The sequence below is a fragment of the Varroa jacobsoni genome, unplaced genomic scaffold (assembly GCF_002532875.2).
Source record: "Varroa jacobsoni isolate VJ856 unplaced genomic scaffold, vjacob_1.0 scaffold_565, whole genome shotgun sequence".
NCBI classification, from domain to species: domain Eukaryota; kingdom Metazoa; phylum Arthropoda; class Arachnida; order Mesostigmata; family Varroidae; genus Varroa; species Varroa jacobsoni.
In genome coordinates this window covers 329,119-354,639 of record NW_019213467.1, presented here as the reverse complement: position 1 = coordinate 354,639, position 25,521 = coordinate 329,119, and the positions used below count along the sequence as shown (strand labels likewise).

General features: G+C 45.6%; 1 protein-coding gene across 2 annotated transcripts in view; it reads right to left on the bottom strand.

The window, feature by feature from the left end:
• Positions 1–24,634, bottom strand: part of LOC111261531 (BTB/POZ domain-containing protein kctd15) — a 78,682-nt gene extending 54,048 nt beyond the window's left edge. Inside the window, exon 1 of one of the 2 annotated variants that reach the window (XM_022835100.2) lies at positions 23,676–24,634. In XM_022835100.2, coding sequence (XP_022690835.1) covers positions 23,676–23,842 — 167 coding nt within the window. In that variant the 5' untranslated portion in view covers positions 23,843–24,634. The remainder of the gene's footprint in view (positions 1–23,675) is intronic. The other variant, XM_022835101.2, reaches the window with a different exon arrangement.
• Between the last annotated feature and the right edge of the window lie 887 nt (positions 24,635–25,521).

Below are 25,521 nucleotides of genomic sequence, written 5' to 3'. Positions count from 1 at the left end.
TTGGATAATAATAATAAAATTCTCTCTATGCATTCAGGTTATGATATACATTCGTTTTGCCATTACGGGTAAGCCTGCGGGATTGTACATATTTTCGCCCTTATGCTTTGCTCCTATAATATCCCACCTTTAAATGTTCGGGTTTCTTTCCCGTTTGTTCTTATCATGGTATTGTTGTATCTGCGTCGAAATTTTATCCTAAGCCTCCTGAGCAACAGAAGGAGTACACCGTCGCCAGCCAAACTGTTAGCTATGAACCAACGCGATATCTCTTTGTCCATTCCATTCCCAAAATATCGACGTCCAGCTTTTTTCTTCTGCTTTTTCTTCGTTTATCGAAATGCTTTTGACTAGAAATATTTGGCGCCTGCGCTCTCCTTGAGGCCTGCCAGTGTATGTCGGCTACTATTTCTTCATACTTTTCGTTTTACCAGTTCTCATTTTCGTACGACTTCTCTCAAAGGACTAGCCGACCTACATGGCCTATAACGTGGTTTGTATTTTATGCAGCCAGTCAAGGTCTCACCTGAAGTTCAAGTCGCGCTTATTTGTACTTCACAGATAGCGAAAAACAGGTTCCGTTTTGTTACTAATAGAGAGAATACGGCTGCGGTGCGACCGTTTGCCATCAGGTTCATGTCGTCGTATTGGGCATTTCTTTTGTTAATGTTGCTTTCGTGTAATGACACAATGACTTGGTCGATGTTCATTGATTTGTACGCACACTGTAAGTGAACTTAGCTCGTAAACGTGATGGCGGTGAGGGGCCGACTTGTTTGCCTATCATTTAACTAGTTGTATATACATGTATATAAAAGCGTCGAAGAAAGATGACGGTGAAGTGTTTTCAACGTATCGGTTAATTCAACCGTTTCGTCGTTTCAGCGTCGACTACTACTGCTTGTGTTAAATCTGGCGGTAGTAACGTAAACAGAAAATAGTTTTTGGCTTCGCTTGAATTTTGGTCATAGGCCGCTGCACGATTTCGCGATGATTTTCTGTCGCGATCATCAGCGTTGTCGTCGCCATAATCATCAGCAAGCGCCATCTTCATCGAAACGACCGCCCTGATGACTGGAACGTTGCCGCTCAACTGACGGCGTTTCAATTTAATCCACGTTCAAGCGACAGACATGCAGCACTCCTAAGCGGGAACAGATAACCGCAGAGATAGTTTATTTATTTGGCCGCCCCTCCTTATCTATACGTTTATAATACGGAGAAACTGCATGCGCTCATGCATATGTATAGCTAGCTAGGATCGCGTTGTTATACACAAGTATATAACATGGCAATCAATGTATGTTATGGAAATCGAGATATAGAATAATGTAACTCATCAACTACAATATCGTCGTAAGGTTATGATTATCCTCTACATATGTGTAGATCCTATGTGCGGCGGGTGGGGTGTTTATTGTTAAAATGTTACTTTTATTTTGGATAATGATAGATGGTAAGTTTTGAACCAACGTTCAGAAAAAATTAGCGCATCTATAGTCAGCTTTCGATCGGCAGAGCATTCAAGTCAGCTAAATATAATAATCAGAAAATACTGACCGTTGACGTAATGCGTTGTTTCGACACTCTCCGTTAATAGTGTTCGGCTCCTGCCGCTAGCGTGGTGTGACGCTTTTCGAAGTTCTTGTCAGATTTGACAGTAATATCCCATCAGTTAATGATGATCTTTTGATATCTACCGTATGGACCGAATGGAAAACCCCCTTTTCGTCAATTTGATGATGGTGCTGCGGTCACCGAATGTTGGTCACAAACTTTTCTCTGCTATTTACACCTTTGCACCATAACAGTCGATTCATCGTTGCTAGACGCGAGAACGGGCAGGCCATCGTAGAGCTGTTTGCTATACGATGACGTCGAAAGCACGCTAGCTAATCGGCAAACATAGTCTACGTGACCTAATCATCATTGTGAAACAGGGCTGGATGACCAAGACTTCAGAACGGGGTCTCACAAAATCCATGACAGATCTGGATGCTCCAGCACTTTTGGCAGGTAACTCCGAGCAGTTTTTGTTTACAAAGGAAGCTTTACGTCTGTAAAGCAGCATGTGAGGATCAGCCTACTAGCGAATCTAACCTTTCACCTGTATCGCCAGAATATGCTAAAGTGTCTATTTCATTGGTGAAAACTCATGGATCTATGTGCCGCGTAATTGTTCTTCGTAGTTTTTGATAAACTCACACTGCACCGATAAGGAAATGCATCGGTAAGGCATGATCAAAGGACTATATTAGGCAAACCTTGTGATTTAAAGTACCCGTTGGATATATATATATATAACAAACATGCACTGCTCGTTATACATTTGATTTGCTTTCAGATCACACGATAGCTATCTGAAATTCACTCGTCTTCTAGATCGGCTGAATGGAACGGTTTATCACTGTAGCCTAGTACTGGAACCGAGTTCGATCACAAGTACTTCGACAGACAGAAAAAAGAATGGTAAATGCACCGGCACCAGAAAAAAAAAACAACAAATCTTGCTATTTTCGTCATTTTTTTCAATATTTCTTATTCTGTTGGCAATCCGAGCCCGGATGCCGGGTTATTTCGGTGGCCACTACGAGGCATCTAGTAAAAACGTTTTCGACAGCGAAAACTGCTGATGAAGGCTTTACAAATATACGGCTGCCAGCAAGATTGTACATGTCGCCTGATTTTAACCAATCATCAGCCTCTGTAGACCAAAGTGTTTTTTCTGGGACTGAAACCTTGCGTATGCAGACAGGATGAAACGGCGCTATGTTGAAACAGCACCTTCAGCACCTGTTGAGCCTATGAAGAACACACTGTAACCAAGTGCAACATCTGCTCCCCTTTTGTGTTATTAAAATTTCATCTACTCTTAGCTCATCTAACTGTACGTCATTGCAATTGGCGCTAATTTAACGTTTGCGTAAACAGAGTGCGATAGTCTTATGAAAATACGCACTCACTACTAATTATACTCGGAAATGTTAGGCTAACGCATCAACACGCTCATTGACCTAACAAAGGACACAGATATTTCGCCGATATCCTTTACGGCACTCAATCTCGGGCTAATGCAAGCCCGCGTCGTCGATTGTTGTTATTCGAAATGTCAGCCTCGACGTCTGCTTGTACAATGTGCGCACTTCGAGCCGGTTCTAGCGTGAACTGGAGTGTGGGCAAACACGAAAGGAGTCGAATTTGGCCATGATTATATTTCGAATGTTCGTCTGTAGGGGGTGGACGAATAAATGATAGCTAGTAATATACAAGCTACTTACGCACATTGAGGTGAACAGGATCGCCAGCGCGCACTAGAGATTTAGAAGTGGGCACGGAGCTCTTCCTTGTGAGGTCCGCAAAACTATTCCTTCTTTCCCCTCTTGGCTCCTAAGCTTCTCCACTAGCCTTCCTTCATGGCTTCTAGTAGCACTCCCTTTCTCTCGCTAGCCGCTTCTCCGGTATATCCCTTTCGTTTCAGCAGGCGCAGACGGCCCCGTAGCTTTGCAGATCAGCGGCGCCTCGGGCGGGTGGCGCCATATCTAAGATAAACACGCCCCCTGGCCTTGCCCTCCCCTTACCTTGTCCCCGTTTTCCCTCTTCTTGAGCGGAGAAGAAACCCGGACGAGGGGGAATGCGTCAAGCCCGTCATCTCCCTGCTGAAATCCTCTGCTTACTGCCATGCCCCCGTCAAGTTGAACCCCCAGGCTTGCGTCTGTGTACGTATGTGTGCGCGTTTGTGTGCTGCCTCATGCCACATTCGAAGCAGCTCCTACCGAGGTCCGTCAGCAGCCAACTCGCGCACCGCCTCAGGCAGGTCGTGACGCCTTGCCACTATCGACAGCACCATCACCACCGGCACCCTCTGCTCCCTTCGCCACCCTTACGTGCGCCTCTTTTCTCCTGTCGCCGTACCGCCGCGCGTGGCCCCGCGTTCATCCGAGAAACACACACCTACCCCATTCTTTCAGCCCGACACGGATGGTTTCACTGACTACCTACTGTTCGCGCTTGCCACCTAAATTCTCTACCTTCGGCATTACCGCCACCAGCGCCACTGAAACTCGTACCCCAGCCTCTACCCTGAAGTCTATACGCGGTTGAGGACGGAAGTGAACGCTACTAAAACGGAGAAATAGGAATAGAGAGAATGGGAGCCGGACGCTCAGGAGGGACTAAGACGGGGGCGCCCGCTATACTCATGATTCTGTCGCTCGGTGCCGCCAGCCTTCCTTGCCACGTAGTTAGTCTCGTTTTGGCAGCAGCAGCGGCAATAGCAAAATCCAAAGCAGGCCAATGTTGGGAGGGATCCATCGCATATGAACTCCCACTGTAGTCAAATTAGCGGTATCACACACAATGACAATATAGCACCTATAATAAGTGTTACAACTATGATAATGAACTGTTCCTTGATTGTTGTATTGGCAGCAGTAGCAGTTCGAGCATGCGACGGCGGCTGCTGACGGTTACCAGCGATCAGTGTAAGCGGGACGACGTTACGTCGTATCAAAAGACATTAGGGAGAGATTATTTGTTTTATACTCCGATTTATTAACGCTATGGACAATATTATACGAATATGGCTTACGCCAAGTATTGGGTTGATAGCACTATGAATTGGCCCAGCTGGCTACATGTACTTACCTTCGTACTCAGCTGCGGCAATTGTACTCATATTGGGCGTGGGGACGCTTTCCAGTCTAGCGAGGAATATGCGCTGACACCTTTGAAGCCAAGGCAAACAGTAATAATGGAGGCAATCTCGGCCAGTGAATTTCGATACAACTGTCCCAATAATGTAAAAATCATTAGAATTTTTTTTACCTCGTTTATCTTTAAATTGCACAAATCACTTTGTAAAACCATTATTTTACTATAGCCAATGTACTAATTTCGATTACGATTTCGATATGCCCCTTCTAAAGGTATGCCGACTCGATCATCATGCCTTTATATCTTGTTATATTGACGACACTTAATAACATAGACGAGATCTTCCTGAATGACACATTTACGCATAGAAACATTCTAGCCATTTAAAAATCTTTTAGTTTTTTGAAAAGTCGCCAAAATTTGTCTACTGCTTTCCAAAGATGCCTTTTATAACCAACTTATTTTTTTTCTCATTTTTAAAATATGCAGGGGAAAACTTTTGCAATGTAAAAAACTTAGATTAACTCGAAAAATGTTTTATGTCAGCAAGTTTACCGCTCGAGTCACCTTGCTCTAAAAATCTGGTTTATTCTGAAGTTTACTAGGAAGATTAACTAGTGAAATCATCAACGCCACAGGCGATGGCCCGCATGAGTAATGGTGTACTGCACCAGCGTAGCCTACCATACTTAGTCCTTTTCTCACGCTTTGTCTTGCGAAAATTAGTTAAATCCTTAAAAATCGTTTTCTACATTTGCCTTCTGCATTGCTCATATCTAACCGGCTTCTATTTATCTTTTAAATAACATAGCAACAACAATAACAACAGCATTTTGTTATGCGATCCTGCCGTATAGCACCGCCAATGGGTTGGAATTATGTACGGCCCACATTCCACGCTGTATACTGCTGTTTTACGTGCGCTTTACGTTAACGGTATTAGTAAATTGTTGCACCGTATGTGTTCACTAATCAGCATCATTTATCTATCGACCATCTGCCGTACCCTCTCGGTAGCCTGAGAGTGAGGTTGGGTACGTCGGGCTTGCTTCAGGATAGTCGGCTCTGGAAAGAGCCTCCTTTGCCCCTAAGGCGGCCTTAGCAAGTCGAAAAAAGGGGGCCGACGGGGGCGGCTTCAAATGGGGCGTAGGGGGCACAATTGGAAGCGGGTGCTGAGCATGGCCGCAGGCATCCGCCATCTATCCCTTCGAAGCAACCCCGTTTTCGAGAACTGCTGGCCAGCCGGCGGTTGACTGGCTGCCTCGGGGGCGGGATGGTAGTACTGCCACAGCCTCCGCGCCACCCTTGCTACCGCTGCCTGCTGCTGCCATCTAATGCTCTCATCTCTAGCACCAAATATTCCAGCAAACTCTATATAGTTGTATTATTTGCCCCGCGGCAAACCCCGGCAAGGCGTCGGTGGCTGCACCGGCTACTGCCGCCGCCACTGAAGCCGCTACCAGCTTGCTGGGAAGGCAAAGGCCGACATCTCTAACAAGGTTTTTATCCGATATGCCCCCGGGCGGGTGCGACTCCACCAGCGAGCCGGCTGACGGACAGACTCACGGACGTACAGAAAAGCGGACGCCTAGCCGGATCTCCTTGCACTAGGCGCTGCTGCTAACGCTCCACCGTGGGCAGCAACGGATAAGGGGTAACGGGAACCAGCCGGAGGCTTGCCGCGAACCATCGTCATCCGGAACGGACACCACAGCGGTGGTCACTATCCATGGATAGGGAAAAATGGGAAAATGCGGTGAATGGACGACAAACAGAGGGGACTTGACGCCAGCTATGGCTTTTGCAGCCGCCAGCAGCAGCAGCAGTAACACACCGCTACAGTCAGTCCCCGCCTTTGACTGCCATGTGACTGCAAGGCAGGGGCCAACAGACGGGGCCTTCCCAGTTCTGCCTTGGGGGATACTCGTGATCTTACAGTGCCCTCAGCCAGTTGTCGGATGACTAAGCCGACTGGACTGGCCGTCCTGGTCAGCGTTGATTGGAGCCGACATCGCATATGAATGATCAACACGTTTCAATAGCAGCGGATTCTGGGCGATTACATACGTGGTGCACGAACGTCCGTCGGCGTGTTTCGATGCGTATACATGCATGTTGAATCAGTCTCCTATTGTCGTTGCCAGTCAAAAATCGCAAAGAACCCTGGAACACTTCGTAAATTAGGGAATCTAGGACAAAGGAAGACGGTAGTAGAACGTGTTGAAGTTGGCCAATTTGGCAAAGCTAATGTTTTATTATATTTTGTTTCTAAAACACTTCCAAAAAGCGAAATTTAAATAAACTGTGATTGCATTTAAGTAATTATCGGCTGAGGTTAGTGTCTCCACATTATAGTAGTACACCTGTGCACATCCAATATTATATAGTCATAGGCTAATTGGTCAAACACCTCATATCTATTACAAATGAACAAAATAATATCGGGGGCGCAAGTGGCGCTCATTACGGCACCTGCAGCCTCTGATATTTTGGGGATATTGAAGTCCGCATAGATGTGAACACGTTCAGGTACTTCATTCGAACGTGCTTAAGTAGTCCGAATTTAAACCAATGGCTAATAAAAAATAATAAAGTATGCCAGCCCAAGTGAGTGGTAGTGCCTTAAAGCAAATGTGTCATGCCTCAAGCGCCGACGGTTCTGTGCAGCTTTCGACTATTGGCAGCTGCAAATATGCCAACAGTCAAACTAGTCGTAGATTCAGACCAGATACCTATCAACCAGAATCATTATAATCGTATGGTTTCTACTTACTGCAAGATCATACACATGACACGCCACCATAGGACCTAACCATCAGATACTCACATGAGCTTGCGCACGGGCGGGCAAAAGAGACATGACAACCATGAGAAGGAAGAGGGACAATAGATGTTCCTTCCGTCTCGCTTTCTAATATACGCGGGTATACAAATCGCAGCAGCCACCCACCGGCGCAACTCTCGCCGACGGCTACGGCGGCAGCGGCAGTGGTGAACGACGAGCGCGCAGGCAAGCAGACAGGCGAAATCGGTCACTCTTCGTTGGTCGCTCCTCGCTAGACGTCCTCGCTAGGGATCTTCAAAGCGATGAGACCCTAGACTACACTGGCTCATAGAGCCTCCAAGGACTTCGGAGTTCCTTGAGGCGACGCCTGAGGCCAAACTGTTCTCACTTGCTCGCTCGTTTGCTCCTCTTTCAGAGTGAGGAATGAGAACTGGGGGACTATACCTCATCTCTCTCATCGCGGGCCTCTGTCCTTCCAATTCCTGCTCGTTACCTCGCATGGCCTCTCTCGCTTTGGCAGGCGCCCGGAACAGCGGAGCGTCGGTCTGTACATGTCCCCTTAGACTCCTGCTTTGCGCTCTGCACGCGGTAAGCGCCAGGGCCGCAACGGCCGGCAGCTAGATCCTGGAGCTTCAGGCGAGCTTCGTGTCAGTGTACTAGTTGTAGCAGTAGTAGTATTCGGGTGGTATGGGCTCCTGCTGCTCTCGGCCAAATCGTCGTGCGTGGTGAAAAACAACTCGAGAACGAAAAGTGTCGGAAGGGCCCCACTAGTAGTCCTTCGTCCCTGCTGATACAATGTTGCTGTCTCTTCCCATGGGGACGGCAGCGGGCACGCGAGTGGAGAACGACTGAGAGAGGCCGGTTGCTGTGAGCGCAATGGGGGGCTGGCATAGGCGGTTCGCTTCTTCAGGGATCAAAAGTGGATGTGGCTGCAGGAGGGGGCCACTGCTGCCAGTATGGAGTGGCGCTTCGGGCTGTGACGTTGTTGGTGGATCTTGGCTTAGGCGCTGTAAAAGGAGGGGGCGGACTTGGCCCGCGGCAGAATTCCGCCAATGAAGGCTCGTGCCCCAGGGCGCACATCCTCTGTGGACATTTTGGTACAGCGGCGCTTCCATACACATGGAAAGACAGACACAGGCATCTGGAACAGCTATGGCTCCCGTCGCCTTCATCACCACGACGACGACCACCAGCGGCATTGCGACTGCTACTGGCTGTTGGGCTGCCAGCTTTCATGTCTGTTTTGCCTGCCTCGTCAGTCAGCTGCCGAAGGCCGAATACTTTAGAGTCCAGAAGCCGGTAGCGACTTGTAGCGGGTGGGTGGCCTTGACAAATGCGCAGACAGAGTGGGCCCATAGACGTGGGTTACCAATATGAATCTCTCAAGATTAGGTACCTGATAAAATGAATGATAAGGTGAATGATATTAGGGCTATACGCATATGAAGCGATAGATAGTGTTTGAAAAAAAAAAAGGTCCATTGATAAGCCTTTTAAGTATAGGAATCCTCTGTTGTCTTCTTTATTAGAAATCCACCATAAAGTGTAATAGCTCTGTGGTAGCGATGCCTTCAATTAGCCAAATGCACTGTGTTACCCATTATAGTGATAATAATGTTAGATTTTAGTACCTAGGTTCCTATCCAGGCCAGTTATCTGTCAGATAAAAGGCACTACACCGCCATTTATAGCTGTAAAGGAACCCACTTGCAGTATACCCATGCTTACTCATGTGTGCTTGCGCTCTCGTCTTGATACCTCAGCTGCACCCACTTGGCCGTGGTGGTCAACCGATGGACGCGCTGGGCTCTGCTCCGGGGTATGCTTCGTATAGTGTGTACCTTTATTAACCCAACAGCTAGGCAAGCAGAACGCTCTCGACGCACCGCTGGACCGCTCCTGCTTCTGCCGCCGCTGCTGCTGGCTAAAACAGGATGAGGGTGGATCTGAGAGACCAGGGCTGCTGTGTAGAGAAGGCGCATTTGGGGTCCATGAGCCGAAATCGAGAGAACGGTGGCGGGATTGGCTAGTTGAGGAGCGCCTGTCGTCAGCCCATTCCACCACGGGAACACGACCACCGCCGGCTGTGAGATTGAGATCAAAGCTGGCGCCCCTGCCGAAACATCGAAACAAACTCGTCGCCCGAGGGCTCCAATATGGAACTGAAGCTGCTATCTTCTTGCTGGAATTCGGCGCTCAGTCGGCGCTCTATGCGGCGGTAGCGGAATCGAATGAATGAGCGGTACGCCGAGGAGCTGCAGCGGCTAGCACACAACGATGACAGGAAAGTCAGAAGCAAGCAAAAGAGAACGACGAAGTCATGTCGTCGACTTACTACTCGACGATGGCTGGCTGACTATGGGGTAGCGTATGATTGAGCGGCAGTGGCTGGCTGTAAGTGTTTGATCGTGCGGGGAAAAGTGAGCGCGTTTGCGTCTGCCAGCACTCTCACCGAGCGGAGGACCATCGTATCCATTCTTTGTCCGTGCTTGCCTGTCTGCCCGCTATCTTCCAAACCCATCCTGTCGCCCTTTAGGCCGTTGTCCCTAGAAGTCAGTGATGCAGAACGGGCTTCGGCAGCTGCTGGGATGCACAGAAGACGCAGACTAATCGGAGTACGCTTCCGTCGGCAAGCGTATACAAAACCAACGAACGAAGATTCTCGTCGCGTGTTATTTTCGGTTGTGGAGAACGTCGGATCGGATTGACGAGAAGTATGGTCGAACACGAAACGGGAGCGTGGCGGTGTCAAAGGATCAGAAGCAAAGGTCGTGGGGTAGAGTAATAACGGATAGCGTTTGAGTGAAAATAGCATCCGCTTTTCGAGAAATCGAGAAAAGAGGCAACCTTATCCCTCAGCAAGACGAACAAACGTTGCGCAGCCAATGTAAGTGCGATAGAAAGAGAGAGAGAGAGAGGGAGAGAGAGAGAGAGAGTGAGAGAGAGAGAGAGACCGTTTCCGGGAGATAGAGACAGATAGATCGATAGATGGACAAAGAGGGAGAGAGAGGGAGGGAGGGAGAAGGAAACTAGCTTGGGTGGTAAGGATAGATATGCGTTGGGACATGGATGCGCACCTCCATAGCAGTAAGCCGATGGATAAGGTTGCAACATTTTGAAAATACGTACCAGTACATATATATATATATATATATGCGAACACATACACACACATATAGTTATCGCCTCATACGTTGTACTTTGCGTACGAAAGGATACTCGTATTCTGGATTGACAGAAAAGGGAAGCGTCAACAGAAAATCACTCTTGGGAACAGAGGCGCCACGTGCAAACGCACATATGCAGCTTTCACGTATCGAATCGGAAGCAACTGCTTTTGCCGTTGCCGTTGCCGTTGCAACTGCGCTCGGGATCAAGGCAGGGAACGGAACCAGCGAAGCTGTAGCTCGAGGCATCGAGACTTCCTCGTTCACATCGTCATCATCAGCGTCCTCTTCGTCGCTAGCGTGCTGTTGACGCGCTGCAATTTCGACATCACCTTCCTTTTGCCTCCAGCTCCTTCTTATCGTTCTTGTCCAAAGGGTCCAAAATGCGCGCAACCACGGTCAGTCACTGAACAGCGCAGAGTAACCGACGAAACGAACAGGGAACCGGGTCAATAGCTGGCGAAAATGGGGAAAGAGTACGATAATACCACATTGTAGAGAGCCCAGATTCTGAGACGCTCCACTGGATAGCCAGTTGCAATACACCACTCATGATTTAGATCTTTTGGCCTTTGACAGCGCACCGATTTTTGGAACGAGTTTACTTACGAGACCGTTGAAAGTACAATACTTCGGAAAAGGAACCGCTGAGCAATCTTCCGTTCGTCTTAAAGGTCCATCTATTCATGCACCATATGCACGTCATCTATTTAAGTTGTTGTTTTGCATGATCAATAAACTTTGAGTTTGACCTCGTACCATTGTTGCCGCTACAATTTTTCTACTGTTGGTTAACTCAACGTTGTTCTTCAGTTGCTCTCGTATGATATGCCGATGGCATCATCAAACATCTCTGTCAAATTAACGGGCCGCCGATTCGTTAGATAACGATGTCGACCTAAATTACACTAATCAACCCATCTCCATATAAACAGTTTCAATTCCGCCAGCGAAGGTAAATTTCAGCAGTGACAAACGGCCACAGAAGAACAAGTCCCTGTACGGCCTGATCGCGCCCCGAGCTGTGTGCTTTGTGCATTCGCAGGCTCTCTAAAAGAGAAAGCTTTATGGGGAACTCGTGAAGCGATCGGCCAAACTTCAGTAGTGAGGTTCCGTTCCTTGGCCACAGCCAGTATGCTGCCGGTCATGCTGATTGAGATACACCTTTAAATAAACAGCTACTGCATGCTACATGGTGAAGTGTACTCGCCAGCCCGAGCATTAGCATGGCTGTTCGCCGTTCAGGCTTACTCATCATGGAGACTTTTCGGCATCGACTCCTTCATCTGAGGCGTCGCAATGTTTTCCTATTGCTTCTCTCAACCGAATCCCTCACGAAAGCGTTCATCTTTCTGTGTAGTTCGATATCACCTCTGGCGGTGGAGATGTTGGGGTTCTACTACTGCTAAATACGAGCACATGAATAAGAGCAAAAGTAAAGCTCCGATCGGAGGGGCGGTGATGGCAGAGAGGGGTGAAGTGTGCAGAACGAATTGGGATCTGCCGATCGAATATGAGTTAGTGTAGGGTTGAGAGGGAAGTGTGGACGCAAAAGCGCGAGAAACACGAATGAGGAAGCCTGAATGGGTGATATGCCGCCGGCGGCAAGATGAAAGGCCACCGAAAGACACCGTCGACGAGTTGGTGCCCCAGTCATCTCTATTGATATCCTTTAACTTTTGGCAAATACATCATGCGTCTCACACCCTGCGCATATGCTTTGCGGAGAGTCGGCTTGAGCTGCCCGGCCTCGTCATCCTCGCTTTTCATGCTAACTCAGTACCCAAGTCTCGTGTACCGGCCTTAGAGCAAGTATATCTCTGAAAACTCATCTGGCTACTACTTTCATTGGTAACCTTTCAGCCTGGTCATGCGGCTCTAAAGGCTTTCGCCTGCACGTCCGCTAGCAAGCAAAGCGTGATCATCGCATACCCCCTCAGAACCCCAAACCCCATACAAAGCGTCTGTGCTCACCCAACTTCACGCAACTGTGCAAATTTACACGCGAAACTGGTATGAGCTTAGCGAAACTATCACGTAGAAAAAGCATTTGTTAGGTGCTGTATGGAATCGAAATAAATCCGAGTTGCTTATTTGCATGAAAACGAACGTCTGTTCAGTGCACCCGTATCATCACTGTTCACTTTGACACAGTGGCATCCAAAAATGTTAGGAAAATGGCGTGAAGATAATGTGATTTCCCAGCCAACACTTCACTGATTGAATAAGCGTAAGTTTACAGCAATATGATATATATTCAACGAGGAACATATATTATCTTCCCGGTGACCCGTAGAGGTCACCTTCGCCTTTGCCGTAATGGGCATAGTGACGCTAACCATAACTGCGACTGAATTCGCGGTGAAGTGTATTTATTAAAGTAAAACCACGCCTGTCTATGAATGGCTCATCATGACTGCCTTCAACATATCTCCTCTTTATGTTCATGAAAATGAAACCTTTCTCTTCCATATTGAAAAGCGTAATGTGCGTATGTTGTAACGCTCAAGTTGCCCTTTCCATGTGTTTGCTTAGTTGTCTCCATGTTCGCTCATAATTATGTATCCTCAATAACATACATTATACAATAGAATCGCTCATCGTTAAAGGTAGCTGCATAGGCGCATTGAACGCTGCGGATTCGGCCGCTACCCTTCAACTGCGCGAAATATGAATATTTCTGCCAGTCGCTGTTCAGCAAGCTATGCTAGACAACTTACTTGCGTATATAACGTATCAGGAATTTTTGCGTATACCGATTTTTGTTTTTAATAATTCATCAAAGTGGCACCCAATGACTTTGAATGATCGGCACTGTGCCTTGTCACAATTGCACTTGTCTCATCGATCTAATCAACAATAAAGTACTCAGCTGCGACAAATAACTACTACTGCGTCTGGCCCGTACACTACTGGTCTGCAATGCGCGTTTTGTCGCGTACGCCCCTATTCAAGGGGCATTCTTCCTCTAACTCTCAATTCTTCCCCTTGCAGCTTGCTCTCCCGACCACCATAAACGAAGAACCCTTTAGGACCTGCCTTTGATTCCCTCTGTAGAGACAGGCACAGGGGGCATCGGTTGGAAGTAGGCTCTCCCTGTCACTGCACTAGCAGCCCCGGGCTATTTATGTGAAATATCAAACAGACGAAGGCCGACCAACCGACACCCGGGCTGGTTGAGCACACAGAAGCAAGATGAAAGGCCGTCGCATAGCGTTCAACGCCCTAGGCAGGCGCGCGGGGATGACGCGTCTAAAATGGGACACCCGGGGCCCTACATAGGGCATCGCCGGCGGACAGGGACGATGCTGGAAGGGCGCATTGGCACCAAAGACGAAAACGGGGGCGCTCCAAGCGCCTTTCTGTCTTCTGCTTCAAGGTACCAATCAACACGTAGCGGCAACGAAAGCCACTCTAACAGCAACAGCAAGGTTAAAATGTACACTAACTGCGTTCTAGCATAGTATATGTGTGTATCTGTGACGAGATGCTGTGCAGCGCGACCTCGGCCAGACGGTCCTGAGTCAGCCTGACTGAGCGGACGATGTGCAAGTAACTGTAGTACTACTAGCCACGAAAGTCACGAAAGGTGTCACGGGGGGCAGCAGCAGCAACAAAACCATTAGCTTTGTATTACTCGTCTTCTGATATCGTCAAGTTTTTTTGTATTGATGATGTGTCGAATAGTACATACGTAGCTAATATTACACAGTACTTAATTCCTCTACCACCATCTTGATGTACACCTAGTGACATGAGTTTACGGTAATCAATACATCGGATAATACAAGCAGCGGCACATCGAAATACTTTTAGTCCTTGTGTAGTCGACGTACTTCTGATGCCTGTAATAGCCACCCGCATCATGTTCATATGGGGCATGTATGAATTAAGCGTATATCGATTACATATATAAGTCCTATATGAACATTAGATCATGTCGATGATGTGTCGCCGTGCCGGGATGAATAAAGCCCCGGAGCTATTACTACGAAGTCTCAGGTTCGATGCCTACCTGAGACCACTCATTTTTTTTCCCTAAATCATTTTCATTCTTCCTTCTGCGTGCAGTTATTGTTGACCAGCGTATATATATCATGGCATTGCCTCTATTGTGGCACAGCCGTTATTGCTCACTGAGGGGTGATCACCCACTGAAGTAGCACGTTGGAGATCATATACTGCAATTGATATTTCACAGGGCCGATTAGGTGAGGCGTTACGATACACACGAGGCAAAGATTTGTATGGACAAATAGAAAACTAGGGAGTACATGCGTCACCCCTGCTGTGATTGACACTAAGTACGAAACGCCGCATCACAATACACTATGTATAGGCAATTATGCGTAATAAAGGTACCGACACTGTACGTTGTCGGAACAATAAGACCACTTCGGGTCGATTGTATGCCGAAAACTTGGGTTACAGAGGGTCAGTCAAAGAGACGTTTCGAAGTATTCTGCCTGACGTCGTTTTTACTTCAGCTCCATTGCTTCGTATATCATACGATCGTATTGTATCATAATCGCTACCTTATACACTTATATATAATGTATCGATCCGGCGGCGCCGACTGAAAATCCCTTCGGTTTGTCCTGTATAAAACAACGATCGACCCGCCCCAGCGGTGATTTGCTATTCGTCCTACATGACAGGAGGTCAAATAGCTAATTTTTAATTTTAGTACAAAGATCTGCTGTAGGTCTATGTTATTTGATTGCATCGATTTATGATATTGACGGCAGACAAATACGCCACGACCGTTGCGCGATGATGGTTCAGGATGAAGTTTGACCCTTTCTCCGGTCAAAGATGCTCACTGCCCGTTAGAGTCTATAGACGTCTGCGGAACAACCATTGTTGCTGCTGCTGCTGCCGCCGCCGCCGCCGCGCGCCGATATTCTTGCTGGTTAGCCGTTTCATTCGTATACGACTAGCATCTCGCGAGCCCCATAAACATGCCTAGCGTTCTGCACAGCAGGAACAGGTAGGCCAAATTTGAAAACTTCAACGTATGTTAGAGTTACTCTAGATAAATATTAAACATGTATATATAATGTGGATCTGTGAGTGATACGAATAAAATTGAAGCTATTTAACCATACGATAAGACCAGATGAAGATACTGAAGCGCTATCACGGGTTTCGTGCAAAACACATACGTATTTTGCTGAATGGACAAAAGAATAAAAAAAAAAAACCGCGCGACATTAGACCTGACGCATGATTAATTATCATGCTTATTACTATGCTTAAACGTTATATCGAATTAGGTAATTGGGTCGTGGGCAGACAACAGCGTCTATTGTTTGAAAAAGATGGTACTTTTTTTGAACATGGTCGTTTTGTGGAACGGCACAATTGTCATGGTAACGTGCGTCATTCTGTTGGCTTGTCGCCGTCCATAGCTTAAGTCAATTATCAACAGAAGCAAGGTAGCAACGAAAGCGATCTGATGATGTTATCTCTTTTGTTGCTGTTGTTGTTTTTTTGATCATACGGGCACGAGATGATTCGACGTAAAAAATATCGTATCTTTTCGGCCGTTAACACATACTTAGCCATGACAATTGACGATATTAATTTAATGGGATAATATAACTATATATAGGTATTTACCGTTCATGGTAACTGTCTAGATAGCAATTGACGCTAACTAACGATCAAAGCCGGTTTGAGCCTATTCTGTGTGTTTAATCATACTAGTAGAATGGTAAAAATGCGAGTCACGGACAGCTATGCCACCTCACTGATATCCTATATTTTGATGTTCGATAGTTACCAATCTGCATTGTTGCCTTTGAGCATATGGCACTTCCCATTGCAGCGAAACAATGTTACTACGTCGGGCTTGTCGTTTACGTTACACTGTGTTTGTTATGTCCTCCATAAGACGATTCTGTGGGAACCAACGAACTGTGCAGCCATGATCTTATACCCCGTTCCTCTGTTTCCGAACTGTTGTAAACACCTATCTTCAAAGCCAGGTCTGAAAACCGGTGTGATTCGATACCGGTTCAAAAGGACCGTCGCTTTTCCTACGGGCTAATAGTGCAGCCGCTAACTGGCGACTACCGAGAAATAATTCCAGCAAACAAAAAAAACGGAGAAAAAGAAGATTCTATAAAAAACAATCTTCCTGAACATAAAAAAAATAGTACGCGCGCCGTCTGCTAAATTGCAGCCATGACTTGACTTGCCTATGTCTCACGATGGATCCAGGATCAACCCCCAAGCAATCCACATCGGGGATCGAAATAGAAGGTGGATTATCGGCCTCCTCCTCCACCTCACGAAGAAGAAGAAAGGGATCTAACTGTGTGTGTAAAGCACATAAGACTTCCTGATCCGATTGGACTAATACGATTCGACGACAATATTGCTCCGCGGATCGAGTGCGCTGAATAACGGTAGCGCACGACTGGGGCACGACTGCTATTTCGAGTGGAGCCTCTCGCCGTACGGGCCACACCGTCTCTTATATAATGAAGAAAAAGGGAGGGACTGTAGCAGGTGCAGAAAAACCGCCAACATTCAATAACATTTTTCCACTTGTGACCTGAGCGGTCATATAAATTAGTATCCGTTGTCCGCGTTGCAACCACGAAATGAAATGAGAGCGGGAGCGACCGACACACAGAGATGAGACAGCGAACGATGAAATCAGGAAAGATCTCTTTCGTTATATCAAGCATTGACGCCGCAGCACCCGTCCAATAGCTACTGCCGAGTCAGTTAGCGAGACTTTGGTTCCGTTGCGGAAAATCTTTCATCGCATCTGTATACGTACATTCGTGTTTTGTAGCAATGAAAGCTAGGAAGCGACGCGGCTAGACAATGCTTTAATTATTCCTTCAAATTCGTTTCGTACGCTATGTATACCAATTGAATAATAACTCGAAAACCTTGAGGAATATGTCTATAACAACTAGTTATGCGTCAACAATTATTGTTTCCGTATGAATGGCGCTTTATACAAGTAGAAAAAAATTGGGGTTCCCAGGGTTTAAGGTATATACACAATATGTGCCTTAAACCCTGTCACTTTTTATTGTAAATTCGATACAGCCAAATGTTGAAAAAGGAAGCAAAAAGAAAAGTCGATTCTGCCTTTTTTCTCCAAGTTCACAGTTCCCCACAGCTGCAACACGTTCTACGACGATGGTCACGTCCCACTTCTGCCTGTTGCTCAAATTCCTCCGAAGACGGCCAATTGGTCTCGTGTCGTTCTTGCTGACTTCGAATCTTATTATTTTTTTTGCAAGCCGCTTTGCGTAGGGCGTCTCCTCGACGAAAAATACGCCATACCTGTCCCCAGTTGTTTCTCAGATATCGCGATTTCAGCTATCTATCTTGCTGTTGGCTGATTTCACAACCATGATCGTTTGTTGAAGCCACTCCAGTATTTCCTAGTCGATGTTAGCGGTCTGCTGTCGCCGATCGATTCTAATCGAAGATCTTCGTACCGATATCCTTTTTTCCTGTACTTCCTTCAGCTGTTCGTCTGTCTTCCCATCCTTTTGCAACGATCTCCAATTAGTGTAGCGTTTCCCAACACCGCCGCTTCATTTATCTATCTTTTTTACGCATGTATTTAAACTATTGCGGGCCTTTGCCGTAACTTGATTTAACTCGATTCTTGCTGTTTGATCTGTGAACTGCCGTTTTATGAGCGTCGACTATTGGCGTGAAGTTCGTACACTCTATTATTCGCTAGCAATGGTCATAGCGGCGAGGAGACGGCACTGCCGCATGGATGATGTCGGTAGCGTGGAATTTCATTATACGGCTTCATTATGAATAGCGTCGACTAGCAAACCTCGACAGGAAATATTTACGAATTTCGGCTGTGGTTCCGTCAGAGAGGTCAACTTCAAAGAGGCGCCAAATAGATAATCAATATCAATGCGCCTGCGAACATATGTACGCAATACGACAGAGACCGGTTGGAACAAAGGCAAGGAATACAGCCGCCGTCGTAACGGCAGCGATAACAGCAATAAAAAGCGGATAGTAAGATAAAAACGAATGCATAAGGCTGAAGTGGACATGCACAGAAGCACATATACTTATAGAAATATACCCAAAAAAAAAAATAGAAACATAAACGCGCAGCGAACCTGATCATAGAATAGCTGATGCGATGTCGCGTACAGAATAACGTCGCGTCAGACGGGTCAATGCGAGGAAAAATGAAAAAACTGTGCGCTCGTTCGTTCAAACCGCACCGAATGCCGTCACGAGACACATTTTTTTGTAAATACTCATTTGATTCGCACCTTCGATAGGCCATAACTTTTTAGGTAGACGAACGTACGAACGACACGCTGGTGGGGTACATACGGAGGGGGGTGATAGGTTGACAGCGTATTTCCGATCGCGTTGTTTAACATTCGCCATTCTGCAAAAGACTAAAAAATGGTAACAGCAACGATGATGATGATGACGTCAACAGAAACAACGGTACCCAGAAATTGAGACAAATAAACTCAGGTTTTTAAGTATTCATAACAAACGGATATACGATGGGAACGGAATGCAGAAATCGCCGTATCTTGGTCGCGCGCCTCGTGCGTCATAACATAAACATTCGTCCGCGTCCGCGTCCGCATAACTAAAGGGAGAATGGGCGGTGGAACGAGGAAACGGCAATTTTATGGTCTTTTATGGTCATCGTCCAGCAACAAAACTTACTTGTTGAAACGTCTGTAGACATATCTGATTGAAGGACAACAACAGCCGCAATGATAGCAGCAGCAGCAGCAGCAGCAGCAGCAAAATGGCCAAGCGTCCGAAAAAGAGAAGAGGGTGATGATAACACGACGAAACGTTGCTTGGATCAGCCAGAAGGAAAGGCAGATGACAAAAGTGTCGAGAACGAAAAAAAGTTCTTTTACACCAGACTTGTCGAAGCAGCGAAAAAAAGGGAAAAGGGGGGTCGGGGGTGGCAGGTGGCAAAAGATTCACATGGAGTAACCGGTATGGGGCCCGATGCAGAGCACATTGTAAAATGAATTGACGTTAGAATGTTCTCGGGTTGAACTGTTCGTCGTTGTCATTATCACCGTTGAAGTAAACAATGATGCAGTTGATCTTCGCTTTGAGCGGAGAACAATTACTAAGCCCATAGGCTCTTACGTGCACAGCTAGTGCACGCACTGGTGCGTCGAGAAGCTTCGTTCTCAGTGTTAGTTACAACAGCATCATAACATCAAGTATCAGTAACGTTTGAAGCGAAACTTCGTTTATTCGAAAGCGATATTACTGTATAGTAGAAGAAAAGATAACAGACAAGATAAACGATATAAGATTTTGAAGAACATGAATATATCAGTAACACAATAATATCTCACAAGATGCTCTTCGCAGCGGTAGCCAAAAAAACGTCGACACTTATCATAGTCTATGAAAATTATTTATAACATATAGGATAACGATATCACCGTAGACGCGTATATTGCTATATCCGAACGTCGATGATGTTATAATGTAAATGGTCCTCTCATGACCTGAGCCCCTGACGAGTTGGGCCCAACGGAGCCTGTGATGATCGCATATTACTATTATTATTATCATTATTTCTGCTACCGATTCGTCAGATAGAAATTTGGGACTAGCATAATGCTAGATAACCAGCATAAAAAGCAACTAATAGCTTAGAGGCGCGCTGAGATAATACATAAGTGTATTATAATAGATACATCCCTGGAAGAATGAAGCTGATGTCTAAAATGTTAACGCAAACAACATTTAATACTGCCACCAGTCGTCTATGGTAGTCTCCGCATTTACCTTCTAAACCTAGGCATAGGTCAGACGGCCTAGACTCGAAGTAAGTATATACAAACTTGGGGACTTAAACGGCCGCAAAAAACGCACGTATTTTGCTTTTTGGAGCGTAAACTATCCAAGTGACTTGGCTTTTGTCTCGTATGTCCTGTGAGACGTAATATATGTATTATATAGCATGACACGAGCAGCCATGCAGTATACTTAGTACATATGTAGATTTCATCCTTCCTTGCATTAGGAGACGTTGAATGGAAATCGAAGCAAAACTTAAGATTATGCAAAAACAGAAAAAAATAGTTATTTATTTCTGCCGTTTTCGATCTCTCATAGCGACTCCCATTTCGGCAATTCACGCAATGTGTATCAGCCATGTGTGGTTCCTTCGTATAAATCTTATGCGCATCCTTTGTGTTGTCCGGTACAGCCACTAAACATTCTATCCATAAAACGAAATGTGTATATGCCCGGGTTCGAACCTAGACCACAACGTCTTTCCAGCTTTCTATACATTTACGGTAGCTCCGAAGCCGTAATGTTTAGCCTACGATGGCGGCTTAAATACCGTGCCAGTCGACATATTGTTTACGTAAGCAAATAATGCAAGCAACGCCGGCTCCAGAGCACCTATACCCATTTTGCGATCATCGGCGTCTGGAACAAGCAACTCACATTTTGCCCGTTTTTCTGTTAATCTCTCTCTCCTTGTGCCCCTCTCGTCGTCCTATCGTTGCCTTCTTTGCTAAAAACTATCTAATACATGTATTCAAGCATATTGATTCTGCTGGTGATGCTAACAATAATATTTGTATGAGTTAATTACACAGCAGATCGTCCCAATGATGGATGAGTGTCGAGCCACGCCTGCATTTGCCTCTACATATGGCCTATAGCAACGCAGTGACTCCAGCATGCTACCGCCACTATAACAAGAAATAGCCCTTTCGTCTTGTGCCTTCGAACTCCGGGCGGTTCGTACCTCCGCAAAAATTTTTTCGTCTTCTCGATTTACCCAATCTCATTATTGGGACCATCATCAGATATTGAAATCGGTGGACTGTTTGAAAAAATGCGCTGATATAGAAGCGCTGCTTGAACCGGCGCAATCAGCCATGACTAAGGAGCCGATCGACAACAGCAACGATGAACCTTATCAGCAAGTCAAAGTAACGCACAAAGCTCTGCGATAGAGGGCATGCACACACGATCGTATCTCAACGGAGCGCGAATCATAAAATGCTCAGTGATAGAGCCAAAATGAAAAATGGCCTCGTGTCGTACGACCAAACAATCAAAAATCCATTGGAATCTTTAGCGCATGTAATGTCACGAGAATTAACTAACGATAAGATTGTATCTAAAGAGATAGAAAGCTAACCTTGCGATACTATTGACCACTTCAATATGAACCTTATTTTATTGTATTTCTCTATGTATCCAACGGAAGCGCTACATTGGTGTGCGTCAGACTTGAAGAGGTCGAATCGTTGTACGAACTTTTGACAGTGACAAAAAACTGACTGTCTCATAAATGCGAATCGTGTATCGTGTTTTTTTTGTTAAGTCAGTCACATAACAGTATAGTATTATTATCTGCTTGTTCGTCTATTTAGCTTAGCTAAGTTCAGCTTCTTAGATGCACGTGCACGACCGGTGTATACTGCAGCAATGGGGGTCGTCTCTACAGAGAAACGGACGGGACGTAGACGAGGTGTTCTGTATTTAAATATTCATGTTTATAATTCACACATTTCCTTAGAGCAGCATTCGACGGCTGTGAAACGATTGATTCGTATTTGCTCAACCCAGCGACAGCGTTAAAATGGCGTCCCCAGAAGCGAAAAGCGAGAACTTGTCTTGGGGCTCTTACTGATTAGAATTAATTCAATTGGTATACGGGCAATTTGGCTGCCAGGACGTATCTAACCATCGCAACATATGCGGACACGAAATCTTTTGCTTTTCAATAGTGAACAGCAAACGTACAGCATTAAAGTAGACAAAAAGTATATGTCAGGTAACCTGTTTTGGCTGTAACACTGTATAAGGTGGTACTATGCCAAAATCCACATGACCCCTTCTACGGTGTCGATAATGTCAGATCGTCAAAATTATGCTTTAACTAAACAACTTGGGTACTTGTGCTATAATTGGTTGGTACAACGAAACTTTGGACGCTTATATCCACCGTGATTCAGCTATTTTAACTTTAATTTTACTTAGTTTCTGCTTTGATTTAGTATGTTTTTCTAGGTTCTCGTAAACTGTTAGAGTACGTTTTTTGTTTGTCCAACAAGCGGAATGAATTTGTGGTAGAATGTTTTTTTTGCCCTAATCTTAATTTCACATGCCTAGATCTAAAACAGAATTCTACCTTTTAATGAAATGTGTAAACAATAAGAAGGGTGATGCATTTTATAAGTTCTGCTTCTGGGTGGCTTTCCCGAATTGCGGGACTCGAACTCCGTACCTTAACAGGTCCTCGAAACAATGCCATACGACAGGTACCAAAGATTGTCACAGAAGAGGCCGGTGAGAGTCAACCATAGAGACAAATATTTGCTGTGATAGAGCAAATGTGCAAGCTTTCGCTTCATTCGCTCTCATTATTATTGCAACGGAGAACGTAATTAATATCACTCAACTAACGACAACCCCTCAAGGTGTTCAGTCAAAATGGTTTACATCCTGTCACGCGAACGGCATCAGTTAATCACAAGAAAAAGATACTTCGTCAGACCTGACACGCTAAAATACTTACACTCATTCATTTTAAGCTATTGCAAGAACTCTATTTATAGAACAAAATTCAGGCTAGTTTAGTAACTGTGGAGTACTCTCCGACAACGAATTTCACTATTAACTAGCCATGACCATTTTTAATATTGTGATACATAGGTCACAGCAGTACTCATAAAATGTCAGGGTACGTACTGCATCGTACTTAAGCCAAGATACTGAGGTAGCAAGACACCTCGTTTCGAACCAGGACAAAGCATAATTATTGGCATAAACTTTATTACGACGCTACTCTACGAACTTCCATTGAATCGCAACTTCCCTTTGCCTTTTTCGCTCAACCTTCTCTTACCGACGCTACTCTCGTCCAGTGAATCCGATGTCTCACGTATCAAACAACTGTAACATGGATGATCTGCTCCTCAAATACGGTAAACAAAACAAATCTCTAGGTACATAGTAACCGAACAAGAAACTCCTCGTCGCACCGGACCCATTCAAAATTTCCCGCCCTCACGACGAATCGATAACACACCTACCTGTTCGTCACTGTAGAGGCTGTGGTGTTCCTCGATGAACTGTTATGGCCGTTTAATAACAATGCCGAATGTGATAATGGGATCGGATGCGGGCTAGGTGCTGGTGAGTGACCTGGACTGTGATGTCCTCCAACACCCCGACTTTCGCATGATGACGCCCGGGACATTACTTGACTACAACTACGTGTTATTTCAATTGTCCGACGGGTTAACTTAATACTAATTATCACAGATATGCGCCCAGACACTCAGCATAGCAAATCTCAGTCAACAACACATTTACAACGGATAATAATTATGATGGTGGTTACTGGAAAACCCACACTGATAACGCTAGTTTGTCACGTTATATTGTTTGTGCAGTCCCGTCTGCGTAGCACTCCGTTAAGGCCAATGCATAGGAAAGCGTATGATGTCGCTGGAACAGTCGATTCTTTCGTTCGCACTAAACCGTTTGTTTCATAACAGAATTTCAAACCAAACTAACGTTTCGCTACCAAGTGTCACGATCCTTCTGTTAATTAACTATAATTAGTAGTACTGTTGAGGTTAATTAGCGTCCGCCACGGCAGCTAATAACAAGCGTTAGATGGAACAAGTACAATCACCATGAAGATACTGCGAGCAAGGTAGCTGTCGCCTGTTGTTTCCGTATATTTGCACACTGCTGCTATAGTGGCGTATTGCAACACTCCTTCCTATAAGCTATTTCTGTGACGTTTATCGGCCTTTACAAACATGTCACGCCGATTCTTGTGCGGTGCTAAATGTACCGATCCGACAACTGTACAGTCAGGAAAAGTCACGTGTTACGCATCGTTTTACGCCGAAGCGACGAGAAACAGCTCGCGTTTCAGAGATGACTGAACAGTCGGTCAAAATCTAAAGCGCTCGCTCAGCCATATCTTCAGCGATTGGGAAAGGGTAACAGATGGGCATGCCACTCTGCGAGGGATCGGCTTGCACAGGAAAGGAAAAACAGACGCTACTAAGCAGTAAGGTAGCATCCATCGGTAACTGGCAAGGTAAGTGAGTTGCCGGAGGTACACCAACCCCACAAGCGAGCTGTAGCAGAAGGGGACAAGAAGTGAAAAAAAAAAGGCGGACGGAATAGAGGTGTGTGCCTATCGAACAGGGTAAAGCAGATGATATCTAGTTCAGAACGAGTCTTCTTGTTTGCGCACCCCCACAAGCGACCAATATAGAACCGACTCAGTATGACCGAATGTGATCTGGTCGTTTATATGTATCCATTTAGTTTGAGCAGTTTGTGAGAAGATTGGCCCGAAACATCATCGCGTGAGCAAGTAATAAAAAAAAAATGTAGATTCAACACTGCATTAATCTAATTAGCCAGGCACAAGGGAATCGGATGTATTTCGTCAAACAACGCAATAGGTTGATATCGTAGGGTACATAGATGGTCACGCTCACGCATTCCTCTATGTTGTCCTTTGGCTTCGGCGTCTTTGAAAGACCAATGGTTAAAACCCATATATGGCTTTTTAGAACAATGAAAGTCACAGGTTGACATTGATGACTCTTAACGGTATTGATCACGTATGCTCCATCAGCTTGTTCATAGTACCTATATGCTTATATTAGCTTGATGTTGCGTAGAACATAGGAGATTAATTATATAATTATAGAATATTCGACTATATCTATGCCACCGATGTTGCAAACTCGAATTTCTTATATGAACACGTTTAAAAGTATTTTTATTGAGAGTAAACTGTTGTCATAGGCATAGCGGACAACCTCTGTGTTTACAAGGGGCCATGTGTACGGCGGATTAAACGCTAAGGTTTCTGCAAATCTACAATCTCTGCTTCACATTCTATAT